Source organism: Pterocles gutturalis, unplaced genomic scaffold, assembly GCF_000699245.1.
Source record: "Pterocles gutturalis isolate BGI_N339 unplaced genomic scaffold, ASM69924v1 scaffold24619, whole genome shotgun sequence".
Taxonomy (NCBI): Eukaryota; Metazoa; Chordata; class Aves; order Pterocliformes; family Pteroclidae; genus Pterocles; species Pterocles gutturalis.
Window position 1 is genome coordinate 20690 of NW_010131409.1, and position 13389 is coordinate 34078.

The 13389-nt window shown below is 47.4% G+C and overlaps 1 protein-coding gene across 1 annotated transcript; it reads left to right on the top strand.

The window, feature by feature from the left end:
- Positions 1-12555: 12555 nt before the first annotated feature.
- On the top strand, positions 12556-13177 carry GAP43 (growth associated protein 43; the record flags this gene model as incomplete). The annotated part of the gene is made up of 1 exon (XM_010080603.1): positions 12556-13177. A coding segment is annotated over one exon (622 nt), but the record flags the coding sequence as incomplete, so codon positions are not given.
- Between the last annotated feature and the right edge of the window lie 212 nt (positions 13178-13389).

Sequence of the window (13389 nt, forward strand, 5' to 3'; positions counted from 1 at the left end):
TGATCTAAACTGTGTGCCTGGGGAAAACACATTACAATGTAAAGTGCTTTGAGGCTACTGCCCTGCTTCCTGACTGAAGAATGGAAAAAAGCCAGGAGACTTTAGGACCAAGATGTTTAAAGCTTATTGAAACCCTTTTTTAACAACAGCTTAAGGATGGGAAGCCCAGCGAGTCAAAAAATGAAAAGAAAGAACAGCTCTCCTACAGCAGGAAGCTTAGGAGAAGCTCTGTGTGACTACTTAAATGTGGCTGTGATATACCAGCCCTTATAAGTGGCGAATCCAAACCCTTCTGGCTTTTTTCCCTAGCACTTCTATTCAGCATGTTCCTTTTGGCTGGAGGTCTTTATAGCACTAACTTAACAGTGTCCACAAAGGGTCTATCGCAGCATGCACTGCAGGCTTGCCTCTCTCCTCCCCCTTTTTCAATAGGACTGTATACGGTAGAGGAGCAAAGTAGGAAACAAAATGGCTCGAAGCCACATGTGTGTTTCCCATAGCTCAGTGCCAGTCTCTAGAATAAATTATAAAGCCCTGAGGCTACTGGGTCTCGTGTTCAGCTGCCTGTGGCCCCAAAGGATCTTTCCAATCAAAGCCATGTCTGTGCTCTAGTGACAAGCCTACCTGAAGGATGGGAGAGGGGTATGGCACAACATTATGCCTTCAGCACTGTGCCACTCAGGAGTGACAGCTGCAATCACAGGTCTGATTCATCAGTTTTATAATCCTTGGAAAGCACTGATGTTACACAAACTGGGCATGGTCTCAGGCAGTCAAGTCCAGATTCTTGGGTGAAAGAAGCTGTGTCATACAGGCCCCCTTTGGATACCTTTTCAGGTTCTGACCGACACTTATGCCTCCTTTCAGCATGTTCTCATCCTGCACTGACAGGAGGGAACAGATAAGAGCACAGCTTAAATATTGCACCGTGCTTTACCTTGCTACAGCATCATGCATTCGAGGATCTTAGAACACTTCAAATGCTAATTCAGTTAGGTTCAGGGTCCTTCTGGAACATAACAATGTCTCCTCTCACAAGTTGTTTGGAGCAGCAGACCACAGAGGACTTGTGGAAATTATCCCTGGTGAAAATGTCACTGAAATCAATGAAATTACACTCCACTTTCACCATCTGACATTGCATTTTGCACTGAGCTTCCAATGAGATCTCAGTACAACTGTTTGTTAATAAGCTGTACAAACTTCGGGACAGGAGGAAGAGAAGGAGATGGTCTAGGTCTTCTCACACTTTGCTGTAAGTCAGCAAGTCAGCAGTATCTAAGAGCTCATAGTGGGACCTGTCTCCTATATTTGATATCTGAACTAGCGATTGTGGAGGGAGGAGATACGGGATCTCTCTCCTTCTTTCTCTGCTTGTACTTTAAACACATAAAAGGAACAAGAGAAAAATGTAGGCCCAGAGTGATTTCACAGCATCCAGGACATGCTGTTGCTGTGAAGAATTCAGATCCATAAAACGGGTCCCTGTCTTACCAATTGTTTGTGGTAGGTTTAGCCACCTTGCAGAAGACCGTGGAGCAAACATCAGCACCAGTGGTACCACTGAAGTAAAGGTGGGTGGAGAGAATGGCCATGGCAAGCCAGAGATAAAAGTAGATGTGGACGCATGAGTGTGATCTCTGAGTTAGTCAAACCCAGATGGGCATGAAGATCCACAGCACACATCAATATACTGAGCTTCCGTGAGGATCAGAGCCAGCACTCAATACCGTCATTCTCTGCCACCAGCAGCAAGGCTGATGCCCTGTCCTCATGGATCTGAGGCTAGTGTTAGCAGGGTCAGGAAATTCCACGGAGCAAGAAGTAGAGCCAGCAGAGCCAATCCTGGCTGGTAAGGAGAGGCCATGCCACCAAGACCCGTTGAACCCATCAGAACCAGAAACCCCAGTGAGGAAATTGAGTCTGTACTGACAGGTAGAGGCCTCTGCTACGGAGTCCTGCTCTCTGGGGATTGTTGTGGTTTTGTGTGGTGGGTTTTCTGGTGGTGGGGCAGGGGACTACCGTGGTGGCCCCTGTAAGTAACTGCTGGAAGTTTCCCTGGCTCCAAGGTTTTGGTAGCAGGGGAGGGGACTACTGAGATGGTCCCTGTGAGAAACTGCTGGAAGTTTCCCCAGCTTCAGGCTGGATCTGCCTCTGGCCAAGGCCAAGCTAGTCAGCACCTCTGCAAATAACATATTTAAGAGGGGACACAGAGCATGGAGTGGTGGTGCAGCCCTGGCTGGTCCATCTGGCTGTCTGCCCAGCCTCTACCACGGTCCAGCCAACCCAACGCAGCCCCTGGCTGGGAGCCGGGAGTTTCTCAGGAGCCAGTGAAAGATCTTACGGTGGAGAGAGGAGTGGGATGTGAGAGAGACAGCTACGCAGACACAAAGGTCAGCGGAGAAAAAGGAGAGGGAGGAGGTGCTGGAGCAGAGATTCCCCTGCAGCCTGTGATGATGGTGAAGACCATGGTGAGGCCCATAGAATTTGGTAACTCATGGAAATTTAACGGTAGAGCCTGTGTTGGACCCCATGCTGGAGGAGGTGGGCTCATCTGAAGAAGGCCGTGACTCTGTGGAAGAGAACCATGCTGGAGCAGTTAGTGGAGAACTGCAGCCTGTGGGAAGGACTCACATTGGAGCAGTTTGTGAAGGACCCTCCTGTGAGAGGGACCCCGCACTGGAGCAGGGAAGACTGTGAGGAGCCTTTGAGCCTGGGAAGAAGGGAGCGATGGGGGAGTGGTACCTTTTTAATATGTCGTCCTCTTTCTCATTATCTTGCTTTGTATTTGATTGTTAGCAAATTAAATTGGTTTTGTGTTTTCTCCAAGTTGAGTCTGTTTCTTGCCAGTGACCATAAGTGGTGAGTGAACCCTCCCTGTCCTTGCCTCAGCCCATGAGGTTTTTCCCTTTTGCTCTTCTGATTCACCTCCCCATCCCACTGGAGGTAAGGAGAGAGAGAGAGACTGCACGGTGCTTCGTTAGTTGCCTGGTGGCAACAACAGGGATACAGGATCCTGGTACACACACAGCTCAGCTCTGCCATGGGCATGTGGGACTGGTCTATCTGGAGCAAGAGCTGAAGAGGCTATGAGAGAGGATATCTTAGGCAGAGCTGTTTTAGAGACAGTTTATCAAATTATGTAGACCTGCAATTCTGGTTACTTGGGTTTTACTGGGGGCAGCTCTGGTGATTTTGAAAGATTGTATTCTGCTCCTTAGGGAATGGGGAAGCTGTTGGCAAAGGTGGTGCAGTGGGTTAGGCTCTCAGTCAGGAGATAAGAAAACCAAAAGACAAAGGTCTGACCAGGAGGATAATGAACAGTAAGAAAGGCAGTACTGATTTTACTGTCCGTGCGAAATCCTGATCAAGAATCCTGGTTGCTACCTTCTTCATGTCAGCCTGTCATTTCAGGTGGGATACACACCCCTGTCTCCCCTGAAGTTCAGCTGCTCTATGTGGCTGTGGGCACAGGTAGCAGTTACAGGGTTTCACCTCAGCAGTAGCTGCAGGTCAGGAGGAGAGAGACGTTTTCCTCTTTGCGCAGGTGCTAGGTGTAAAGCACTAGGAGGTGAAAGGTCCTGGGAAACATGACTGTCCAGGAGCAGAAGTTCATTGTTAGAGCAGTGTGGCAAGACAGAGGAGGCTGTTGCACAGCCAAATAATTTTCCTTATTGAAGCCTTAGTTGACATGAGCATGCCCGATGGGATGGTCTGTGATAATTGAATAAGATAGTCATGAGAGCAGCTTGCCTCCCCTGCACCACCACAGCAAAATCTCAGGTTTCAAGGGCAGAGTAAGCATTGCCCTTTACATCTTAGATGTAGGATAACACAGAGCTACAAGCAACCAACCTTCATCCTCCACCTGGATTTCCTCTCATATCTCCCTCCTGCCTTGGAGAAGCTGCTCCATCTTGCTTCTCCCCTCCATTGTCCAGGATGGGGAAGAAGCAGGAAAGGCTGGGCCCAGAGCTGTCACACATTAACTCACCCACATCCACATCAGCCTGCTTACTGACAGGGCCAGCTCCCCGGCAGGGTACTGTCCAGAGGCTGACACAGAGTCCTCAGGACCACTGCTAGCACAGTGCTCATAGAAGTGACAGTCAGGGTTGTGAAGCGAGGTGACGTGGGCCACAGAGAGCACTGCCAATACTTCTTTCAGCAGTGGCACAGTCAGTCATGCAGATCTGCTCCAGGAGACACTGCTCAGCTATTTAGCTGCCTGTTTTTTCTTGGTATTTCCCACTGTCACGCCCTTCGGATGTGGATCAGTGATTTTCTCTCTACCCCTTGCACTCTCCCTTCCTCTGTATCACATCTCTGTCATTGTGCCCCTTATTTATTTGCCTCTCTTCCATTCAGTGCCTTGGCTTTGGACAGGTTTTACCTCTCTCCCCGCCTTTCATTTTCTCCTCTCTGTTTGGTTCCTTTGTTCTTCCCTCTCCTCTACTCTCATTCTTTTCCTTCTCTGCCTTGAGCTCTGTCTTCTCTCTCCCCTATCCTTCCACCTTATCAGACCAGCTCCTCACAGTGCCCCTTCTGCCCACTCTGGGTTTCAGCCCCATGCCTCCCCTTCTGTGGCAGAGTCTGGGGGGGGGAAGGTAGCTGCTGCAAGAGCAGAGCCCACCCTCTAAGCAGCTTCCCAAACCACTGGGAATTAGTCTTTGCTTTGCTTTCCTTAATTGCTAGGGATGTTTGTTTGACTTTAATGAACTTGCAAATGCTTTATCAGAAGATAATTGCCCCCATTTCCAGTGACATAAACTAAAATAATAGTAATAATAATAATAATAGAACAAATACAGCCCTGAGCTTAGCATCAAGCAGTGAGGGAGCTACTTGATGCTTAGCTCTCTCTCATCACTAGGTTGAGAGATTTCATTATGTTGGCAGTCACTGCCAGAATGAGATACCCAGAGGAGGTTCAGAGTTAGTAGGCAGGATTAACAAGAAGCTTCAGAGACTGGATGGACTTGGGGCTTGAGCCTTTCATTGTTATTCTGCTGACTGCAAAAACCCTGGGCAGACCAGCAAGGAGCACAAGTGGGTGCTGAGGCAGTGACAGGGCCTCAGTCTAGTTGCCTATGGACTGATAGTCCCAGCACAGAATTCTTTACAATTTCTAGGCTCAACCAGGAAAGGTCAAGGTAACCTCAGAGACCAGTAGTGGAAGGGCTTGTAGTATCCATGCCTCCGTTTACTCAGGTTGATCAGAAGGATACTTTCCATCACCACAGCTGGGTGCAGCCCTGTGTTCCCATGGAGAGAATGGGGTAGGAGCGGCAAGACACAAGCTGCTGCTGCTTGTGGAAATGGCTCTAGAGACCTTGCATAACCCTGTTCTCTGGGGAGGCTCAGCAGCTGCCTGCACCAGATCGCAGGGAAGCAAGTCTGAGGTGTAGATTAGCCTCTGGCCCTTGGCTGCAGCTAGAGCAGAAACAAATGTGTCCAGCCTTCAGGGAGGCAGGAACTCTGAGGCACCAGAGGTTAATAACAATTCCCTGATAATTTTAGTGGAGTCCAAAACTAAGCAAGCAAGGAAAAAAAAAATAAAGAGAGAAGGATGAGGGGGAGAGAGATTGATAATTCAGGGTTTCATTACCTGCTCATGGTCAGCAGACATGGTATTCTGAGTCTGAAGGTGTTACTTTAAAATAATTCACATAGCAGCAACCATCCTTGCCTGAACTTCCCTGAACAGGATAACACAAAGCACATAGTTTGAGCCTGGATGAAATTTCTCTTTAGTCCAGTGACATGTAAGCTTGCATTTCTGTCTAAGTCCATCTGCAGCGAAATCACATATTCTTTGAATGGACTTTTCTAATCAAAGCATAGTTCAAGGGAAATTTTTCACCTAGTCCTTTTGCTGCATTTCTTCAGCATGGTCTATTTTGAGAGTGGATTTACACTGTCTGCTTGGATACCTTCCTGCTTCATTTCCAGGCTTTGGTCCCTTCGTCTGAATGCCTGCTGGCTGACTCCTTCTGGAGCAACACAAGTATTTCTCTCCAAAAAGAAGACTAGGCACAACGGACAGCACAAGTATGTTCCAGGATCCAACCTGAAACAAGAGCATAGATATTTATCATGCCAAACACTCAAGACCTTCAACACAGTCCATACAGATCTTGTGCCCTCAAGTGCCCTCACACGCTTTAGGCCATACCCCAGGATATACACATGCCCTTGACATTAACTACAAAAGCACCTCCTTGGCAAGCTGCAACCCAGTCCTGTCTCTGAGACTCTGGGTGCTTTGAATTGAAAGATGAGTGAACACATACTGTGCCCCGCAACCATTGAAGCGCTCCACAGAGCCCAGATCAGACCCAAGGCAAGTTGCTTTCCCTAATGACATCCATGAGCCGCTCACTCTGCTCCAAAAAGAATGAGTCCTGGACATCAGCCACTTTGCATCAGCTTCAGGGGCAAGGCTCTTCTTTCTCTCACCCAGCCAGCAAAGGCAGCATAGGCAGTACAGAGTGCCTTTCTCCATTTAACCACTGGAGCTATAGGAGCTTCAGGGTGGTAGATGACACCGTGGCTGACCGCCAGCTTAACAGAAACAGGGTGGCAAACAGAAGGGAGAGTCACAAAACAGGTGAGGAGAGTGGATTTATTGAGAAGGCACACTGAAAATATCTAAATAGGTCTAGCTTAGATTATTTTCTACCTCTCTTCTCAGTTATTGTACACAAGTGAATAACACCCATCCATCTGCCTGACCATCATTAGCCTATTCCATTCCAGGCATCATAAAACAGAGGGGAAATTTTCTACATGTCAGAGGATCTTGTAGAGGAAAGGATGGAAACTCCATTGTTAGAAGATTTGAAACTGGAGAGCTGAAACTCTGCTAGTTATACCCTGGGGAACCACCCTGCATTCAGAGAGATGAATTAACCTTTTCTCTCTCAAGGGTGTTTTACCCACCATCACCATAGTCATCCTGGAAAAAAAAAAGGAACTCTGTTTGTTTCCTCGCCTTGCAGACAGGTTGTGCTGAGAGGTGCCATCCTCTAGCCAGGTGTCTTCACACCATTTAACTGGGTTAAAAAAAGCTGTTCTCTGTGCTAAATTGCCTCCTCACTTCACAAGGCGTGAAAGCCTTTCTCTCTCTCATGTGTCTGTGCTTTGCTCCTTCTGGGGAGACAGATGGTCTTTTTTCTTAATGCATTCTGCTCCTTAAATGCCATCTCTGGGACAAATCAGGCCATGTAGAGCCAGGCCCACAAAAGCACTGAGGTGACTCAATCCTGTGAAATCAATGGGAGTCAGGTGCCTAAATTTCTTTGTGAGTCTGGGCCCAAGAGACCTTGAATAAAATCATCAGGAACATACATTGTGCTCTAGTCAAGATTAGAGCATGGGCTAAGATGCACCTTAACCCCCCAAGTACCAGAGGCAATTAGTTGATTCAGCACTACTTCACCTAGATAACTGAAGGAAGATTTCCACATGTACCTTAGTGCAGGTGTCATGAGAAAGGAATGACTTTGGGTCCCTATATTTTTGTGTGGAGAACATGGGTTGGTTTTTATTCTTAATCATCGAGTACCACATTTCTCTTGGGTTGTGAAGTGAGTTATTGAAAACTGCCTCTGGTCCTATGCATGTCCAGGCTCTGGCAGTATTGATGCCTTCTCTGGTAAAAACTGTGTACATCCTACATCTGAACTCCTGGCACACAGGTTTCAGAATGCCAGGAGACAGGAATGTGAATCGAAGGCTCTAGGATTTGGGGTCACATTAAACAGGATCTCCTAAGGACAAAAAGGAGCAGGATACCATGGTGATGACTGTGTGTACAGTAGCTTGATCCTAGGATCAAGAATTAAGGAGGCTGATGCATGCTATATATTGGTGGGCAGAGAAACACCAGGAAAGGGAAAGCTGCAGACTGGGGCAGAAGAGACTCTATAATATTGAAAGACTTATTAATGGAACAGTAGGTTCTTTCTTGATCTCTCCATCCCAGCATCCAAAATACAAAACTATGTGATCATTTTTCCAAGGCCAGGCAACGAAGTGCACCACAAGAGACAAGTGGGCAAACAGCAAGCAAGGACCAAAGCACTCAGTCCCCTGCTTTTTTGCTCTTTGCCTATGTGTGGCTGCAAACACATGGAACATCTGGAAAACATCTAGTTTCTCCATTTCACCTTTCCAGCTGTACCAGCATCTGGGACATTTAGAAGTGCCTGGAGGTTATTTTCTTCATTCTTTGCCATATTTTGACCCCTCTGTAAGCTGTGGGTTTGTAGATGGAAGGTGAAAAGGGGGCCAGAGATTGGAAATCTTCTTGGGGTTATGGCTTCATGCAGTTTCCGCTTTCCAGGTACCTAAGAACTAACCTCTGCCCTACCTGTGTCTTAAACATTCATTCCTCATCTCCTACTCTCTCAGCTATGTGACAGCAAGGAAAATCTCACAGGAACAGTCTGCCTTGGAAGGGATGTCCTAGAAACCTGGAGGTGTGGCAGACAAGCATATGGAGATGGTGAGAGGATCATCCCTTTAGGATTGGAAAGATGTTTGGGCTGTGTAGATAGAGACAGAAAAGCTTAACAGTATGTTTCACAAAGGCAAAGCTTTGCACACTGGCTTCAGTGGATATGTGGGGATTGTCTGAATAAAAAAAAATGGACATTTGACTGTTTAGGTCCTTTTGTCCATATACCTACGTATCCACCAGCCTCAGTGATTTCAAGTCCTTCTGCCGTTGAAGGACCTATGATTTGTTTCACACTAAATGAAGCAGAGGACATTTGCTCTGTGTAAAATGACAACACATTGCATGCACACTTACAATATCATGAATATGTCAATGTTAAGTACTAGTATGAGTTGACTTTACACATGGATGTGTAAATGAAGGGGGGGTGTGATGGAATACTCATATATGAAACCTATCCTTACCAAAGCTGATTCCTGTCTGGGAGCACTAGATTCTGTCCAAACACTAGTAATAATACTCACTTTATTCCAGAAGGCACAATGCGACAACCAAGATGTCATACACGCATGGCAGACAGATAAGACAGATAGATTTCTTGTTTTCCACTGAGATGCTTTTGAATACATCCTGGCAGGGCTGATTCACCCTTTGAGCTTTCCAAGGATGATAAATTGCTTTCCAGGAGCTTCACTGTATACGGGTTATTTTTGAGCAGCTTCCTTAATGAAGGTTTATCTGCTGTGTGCATAATCCACAGATGAAGAGCCCTTGTCTTTTTTTATGTGAACAGAAGTTTCCCTCTGAACAATCTGTTTCTCGCCCAACCCATTGTTATACAACATGACACACATAGTAGATGGATACCGTGTCCTACCCCAGAAGTAGCTGCAGGCCTACGTAGCCTGAAAATAAGTAATTTCAAATGCCTGGGATGCTTCGTGGGGAAGGACTGAATAGAAATGGGATTCCTGAGGGCCACTAAGAGCCATCCAAGTTGGCACAGGCAAACTATTAGTACATTGGTTTCATCCATGACCTTAAACTCCACCTCTGCCCCAGCCTCATGTTTCTTATATTTTAGATCTGAAATTATGCTGAAAACACCCTGTTGGAAGTACATTTTGCAGTTGCAAACCTTGTGATCTGGCAAGGACTCCAACTGATGTCATCCCAAGCGGGATAAAAGGACAGTGATGTAATCGGAATAGCAAAGGAGCCTTTTAGCTCTGTAATGCTGTAGGTGCGGGTGAGAGGTTTCAGTCTGACCTCCCTGGAGAGAAAAATTGCTCTCCTGTTCCCTGACAGGTAAAGGGACAGTTGGCACTCACGGCTCTCTGCAAGTTCATCTCTCAGAATAGCAGGAAAGCCAACCTTGCACCTAGCTGCACCCTGCCCTCCAACTAGCACTGGGAAGGAGATAAGCTTTCGCAGGGCTGCATAGTCCAGGTAACAGGGTAACTCCTCTGGAGCCAGAGACGCATGCTTTGTGATAGCTATCCTGGTTGGTGCAGGAGGTACATGGGATGTGAGAGCAGCAAGGCTGGTGGCAAGAGAGATCTCCCTTCAGTCAATGATTTTAATCTTTGTCCAGGGATTAACAATTTTTTTCACATTCACTAATGGTTTTGCAGGAATTGTGCATATAGGACTGGACCTTTAGGGTCTTGTAGTTATGTTTAAATTACCTTTCCAGTCTCCCAATCCTTCTGCTGTTTGAAATTGGCCACAGTCCTTAGGGGGAGAGAGTCAAAGCTAGGGCATCCAAGTGTTATACGGCACTATAAAGGAGTACCTAATCTATCTTCATGTTGCTGTGGCTACAGTGTAATGCAGGTGTATTCAAGCTCTCCTTAAACCATCTAGTCCAGATATTAGTAGTTATGTTGCCACAGCAACACTGGACTTAATGAAAGCTGCAAAACTTGCATAAAGAGCAGGTTGGATGAGCCTGTGCAGGGCTCTGCACTACCCTGGCTGGATCACAGCTGTTCTCTGGACATGCTAGTTTAAAGGTACTTCCAATTTGTTTCTGTTCCCTTGTGCTGAAACAGGCTGAAAAGCCTACTCCAGATGCTGAATAACACACTGCAGAGTCACCTGTGCAAGCAAAAGACATGCATGAATGGTTACAGCATGCTAACGTCTGCATCATCTTTACACATAACGACCTCTCTGACAAGCTGAGAGGAACATGAAAGCCCACTTTCCGTACTATGTCACTTAATGCACTTGGGGAAGTGTAGACGTACCTGCTCAGCTGTGCCGCTGTGAGAGGTACAACAACCGTTTCGCCCCTGGCCATGGTCAGGAGCATGAAAGCTCCTTGTGGTGAATTCTGTGTGTTAACATCAGTTGCATATTCATTCACAGGCTTTTTCACTCACCCCCTACATAAGCATCCTGGTCCCTAATCTCACTCCCAGACTTGTTTCCTGCTGTATACAGACCCCTCCTCACCCCTGCACAGCTGTGTGGAACAGCTCTTTTCCTTGATGATTGTAGGATACAAGGGGCTGTATGTTCCTTGGCCACCATACCCACTCAAGCTCACCTCTGTTTACTTGGGGAATGATGCCAGATGGGCACCAGGGCGAGGGCGGGGGATTCTGTGCTCCCTGGGGACCCAGGGGGAGATGGTGAGAGGGGGAGAGGTGGCCAAGCGTTTGGTTCACTGGCACAACTTCACTCACATGTGTGTGCCTGACCCTGTTCCACACTGTGGAAGTGATCACTTCCAGTCTGTTTCCCAGTGATCACTGCCAGTGTGACTGGTCCCCTTTCCCTCTCTTCACAGACATGGTAGTTCCAGTGCCACACGTGTACACTGCAGTGGCTTCTTCTCCCTTATTCCTGTTGTACTCTTTTTGAATGTATTTATAAGCTCTCCCCTCTCTCTGCTCTTCTGGTCCTGGCTCTTTCCCCAGATGGCACCTCTCGGTTGCAGTGGCCTAAGGAGTGGTTTCCTCTTCCCACCCAGGAATACACACTTGCTATCTTTCTCAGCCAGCTCATTTTCTTTCTTTTGTGTCCTGAATCAGTGTTGGAAACCAGGTGCACACAGCAAAGAAGCCAGTGGCTCAGCTTCCGAGTAGCTCTTTTGAATGCTTCCCAATGGGAGTATTAATAGAACAGTGTCCTGCCATCAATATGAAGCTGAGCTGCTACTTGCCCAAGAGCTTCTAAACTATTGGGGTGACACGGTATGTCCTGTAGAGTCAGTGGGGGTTTACAAGCTGAGCATTATCTGTCTGCAGCAGACCAGCATGAAGCATGGCCTCTGTTTTTGCCTTGTTTAAGACTTTAAAGCATGGCTTAAGTCAAAAAAATATGGGGAATGCCAGTTCTTTGTTGCAAGGCTGAATTCCCCACAGTGGTTAGAGAAATAATATTAATCTGCTGAAATGAGAGAGACTAATATCTATCTGTCCATTATTCCTTCATTGAAACCATTAGAGGGGAGCAGAGGCAAAGTGCTTGGAGTGCTTGCAGGGAGGGCATTTGTGAGGAGTATATAGTGTGAAAATCTATGTCTGACAGCATGCATCTGTGCTGGGGCAGGTAGCAATAGTATTCTCTGTTGGCAATCCTGAGCCAAAAAGCTGTAAAGGACAAAACACTAGGTGTCATTAGAGTCACACACCTGTGAAACAAGGTGTCATTAAAAAGAAACAAAGGCAAAGGTGGATTTGGAAGGACTGTGAAAATCCCCTTTGGGAAAGTGTTTTGAAAATGAGTAGGGGAAAAAATTGGTATATTTCAAAACGGATGGGAGAATAAATCATGGGAATAGAGACAACCCAGCTGGTGCAAGCCTTTTCACACAGCCAAGGTGTTCTTAGCATTGCTGACGGAGATGATGAGGTGCTTTACATTCCTTTTACAAACCCTCCATCCAGCCCTGTGATTAAATTAGAGCCACCTGGCTTCAAACCCCTACCAAATGGAAAGGCTGCTTTGAAACTTGTCACTGGTTAGCAGGAGGGGAAGGTGGGACGTTCCCAACGAAACCAGAGGCTAGGCTGCACCTGGAGAAATCTTAACATCTCCCTGTTTTGTCCTCTGCCCTTCTCCCTTATTCTTCTTCAAAGGTTGAAAAAAATGAGGACGGGGACCAAAAGATCGAGCAAGATGGTATCAAACCAGAAGATAAAGCTCATAAGGCAGCCACCAAAATCCAGGCCAGCTTCCGCGGACACATAACAAGGAAAAAGCTCAAGGGGGAGAAGAAGGGAGATGCCCTGGCATCTGAGACTGATGCCGCCGAAAAGAAGGAGGAAGGCCCTGCTGGTGGTGCAGCTGAGAACAAAGAGAGCGAGGCTCCCACTGCCACACCCCCCGCTGACAGTGCCCAGCTGGAGGAGAGCAGCAAAGACAGCAGCGCACCAGTGGAGGAGAAAAAAGGGGATGGAGCCACCGACACGGGCTCAGAGCAGCCAGCCCCACAGGCTGCCACTCCTGCTGCCTCCTCGGAGGAAAAGCCCTCTCCTGCCGCTGCTGCTGAAACGGAAAGTGCCACTAAAGCTTCCACTGATAACTCGCCGTCCTTGAAGGCTGATGAAGCCCAAGACAAAGAGGAGCCTAAACAAGCCGATGTGCCTGCTGCTGACACCACTGCCACCACCACCCCTGCTGCAGAGGATGCTACTGCCAAGGCAACAGCGCAACCCCAAATGGAGACAGTGGAGAGCAGCCAAACCGAAGAGAAGATAGGTGAGTGAATGCCTTGCTGGTGAATGGGCCTCTCCAGAAATTGATACCTCCCTTGGTCTCTTGGGGATGCAGCTGAGTTTAGCCTGCAAGAGCTGGTGTGGGGATTAGACTGAGGGTTAACAAGGGAATCCCCTTGCTGGGTTTTAGGGGTGGGGGGATTTGCATGCTCTTGCTTAACATCATCTTCCCTGCTTCCTGGCAGCTTCTGGAAA